This window comes from Gavialis gangeticus, unplaced genomic scaffold, assembly GCF_001723915.1.
Source record: "Gavialis gangeticus isolate Ggan-Ray unplaced genomic scaffold, GavGan_comp1, whole genome shotgun sequence".
Lineage (NCBI taxonomy): Eukaryota > Metazoa > Chordata > Crocodylia > Gavialidae > Gavialis > Gavialis gangeticus.
In genome coordinates this window covers 1402288-1404465 of record NW_017729032.1, presented here as the reverse complement: position 1 = coordinate 1404465, position 2178 = coordinate 1402288, and the positions used below count along the sequence as shown (strand labels likewise).

The 2178-nt window shown below is 70.8% G+C and overlaps 1 protein-coding gene across 1 annotated transcript in view; it reads left to right on the top strand.

Annotated features, from left to right (window-relative positions):
* Nucleotides 1–1722, top strand: part of HPX (hemopexin) — a 9192-nt gene extending 7470 nt beyond the window's left edge. Inside the window, exons 5-9 of the mRNA XM_019523755.1 lie at nt 5–185; nt 573–689; nt 793–923; nt 1039–1183; nt 1484–1722. Of these exons, the coding sequence (XP_019379300.1) occupies nt 5–185; nt 573–689; nt 793–923; nt 1039–1183; nt 1484–1710 (801 nt within the window). The 3' untranslated portion in view covers nt 1711–1722. The remainder of the gene's footprint in view (nt 1–4; nt 186–572; nt 690–792; nt 924–1038; nt 1184–1483) is intronic.
* Nucleotides 1723–2178: the final 456 nt, after the last annotated feature.

Genomic DNA, 2178 nt, shown 5'->3' with positions numbered 1-2178 from the left:
CACGGGGCAGCTGAAGCAGCGGGCATGGACGCAGGTGGGCAACTGCTCGGCAACGCTGCGCTGGCTGGAGCGCTACTACTGCTTCCACGGCCTGCGCTTCCTGCGCTTCCACCCGCTGACTGGCGACGTGCCCGCCCACTACCCCCTCGACGCCCGCGACTACTTCATCTGCTGCCCCGGCAGAGGTGAGGCCTGTGCCCCCAGGCCTGGCCCTGGCCCCCCGCGCTGCGGATCCCCCGGTGTCCCCAACGCCCAAGCTCCCCAGCCCCCCTGCACCACGGCTCCACCAGTGTCTCCATACCACAGCCCCCCAGGCCTGGCTCCCCAAATCACGCTCCTTGGGGACCCCCAGTACCCCCAAACCACCCGCCTGGGCCCAACCCCAAAGCACACCTCCACGGCGGCACTCGGGGCCCTGGTACCCCCACAGCTGCTTCTCACCCAGTGGCAGTGAGACCCCCCCCAGCTCCCAGCGCTCCCCAATGCCCTGCTCCCCATGGCACCCTGCCATCTCTGGGTCCTGCCCTGCCACCCACCCCCGCGGGGACCCTGCTGACACCGTCTGCCTGCAGGTCACGAGCATGTGGCGCACCAAAACGCCACGCTCTACGCCCTCATGGACCGCTGCAGTGGGCTGCCCCTGGAGGCCTTCACCTCCAACGACGAGGGCCGGCTCTACGCCTTCCGCCGTGAGTGGGGCTGGGGACAGGGGGCAGGGGGCTGCAGCAGACCCCGTCCCGGGGCACAGGGGTTGCACCCCAGCTGTCCCTGGAGCCACACGTGTTCCCACAGAGGGCTACTACTTCCGCCTGGACTCCCAGCGGGATGGGTGGCACGCGTGGCCCACCAAGCACACGTGGGCCGGGCTGGAGGGTAAGGTGGACGCTGCCTTCACCTGGGAGAACTTAACGTACTTCATCCAGGTAAGGCCGGTGCGGTGCCAGCCTCCGGGGGCTGTACCCGGGCAGGGGGGCTGGGTGCCCGCGCCTGCAGGCCGTCCGCCCATCCCGCCAGTGTGGCACATCTCTGTCCATGCAGGGCGTCCAGGTGTCCATCTACCGGGAGGACCGGAGCCACGCGCCGGTGCAGGGCTACCCCAAAGGGCTGCAGGAGGAGCTGGGGATCCCAGGTGCCGACGCCGCCTTCATCTGCCCTGGCTCCACGCTGCTCTACATCATCCGAGGTGCACGAGGGAGGGGCATGAGGGCTGGGAGGGTGAGAGCATGGGGTGGCGGCATGGGAACCCGGACCCCTGGGTCCTATCTGAGCTCTGAGAAGGGAGCAGGGTCTGGGCAGGGGTTGGGCCCGGGTGCCTGGGTTCTCTTGCTGCAGGCCCTCGCCCACGACTGCCCAGGCGGGCCGGGCTGGGGCCGCAGCGTGCCGTGCCATGCCATGCCATGCCGTGCTGTGCCAGGAGCAGCCAGGCGGCGTGGTGTGGCGCGGCGCGGGGGGCAGGCCACTCTGACGACCCCTCTGCCCGCAGGCAGCAGCATGCAGCAGGTGGACCTGGCCAAGAGCCTGCGGGTGCCTGAGCCAGCGGGGCCCATCCCACACGAACACGTGGACAGTGCCACGTGCACGGACAAGGGCGTGTACCTGTTCCACGATGCTGTCTTCCACCACTACCCCACAGCCACTAGCCTGGTTGGCGCCTCCCAGCCCGCGCCCCCCCAGAACACCGCCGCAGTCTTCTTCGCCTGCCCCGCCTAAGTGCCCGCCTGCTCCCCGGACACTGGGTTCTGCGGGCCCTGCCCCTCCGGCAGGCAGGGTGTGGGGGGCTGCGGCAGCAAATAAAGTGGAGAGACACCCACTCCTGCCTACGTCTGTCCTGGGGGAGCGTCTCCGGGGGCCGAGGCGGTGCTTGTGGGGCCCTGCCTGGGGGCTGCGGCAGGTGCCCGGGACGCCCGACAATCAGGATGCGGGGTCCGGCCAAGTCCCCGCAGATTCCCACAGCAACCCACGGCCCAAGTCCGCCGTCCACGCGCGGCCCGCGCCGCAGCAGGGCAGGGCCCGCAGTTGCCAGGGGCGTTCTGGGATGTGGCGCAGGGGCGTGGGAGGCTGTCACCCTGCGTGGGGCTCTGTCCACTGGGGGCTCCCAGGAGGCCGGGGGTGCCTGGCTCCCGCGGGGTGTGGGGGACACACGCGTGGGGGGCGGGGCGGGGCGGAGGCACCCATCTA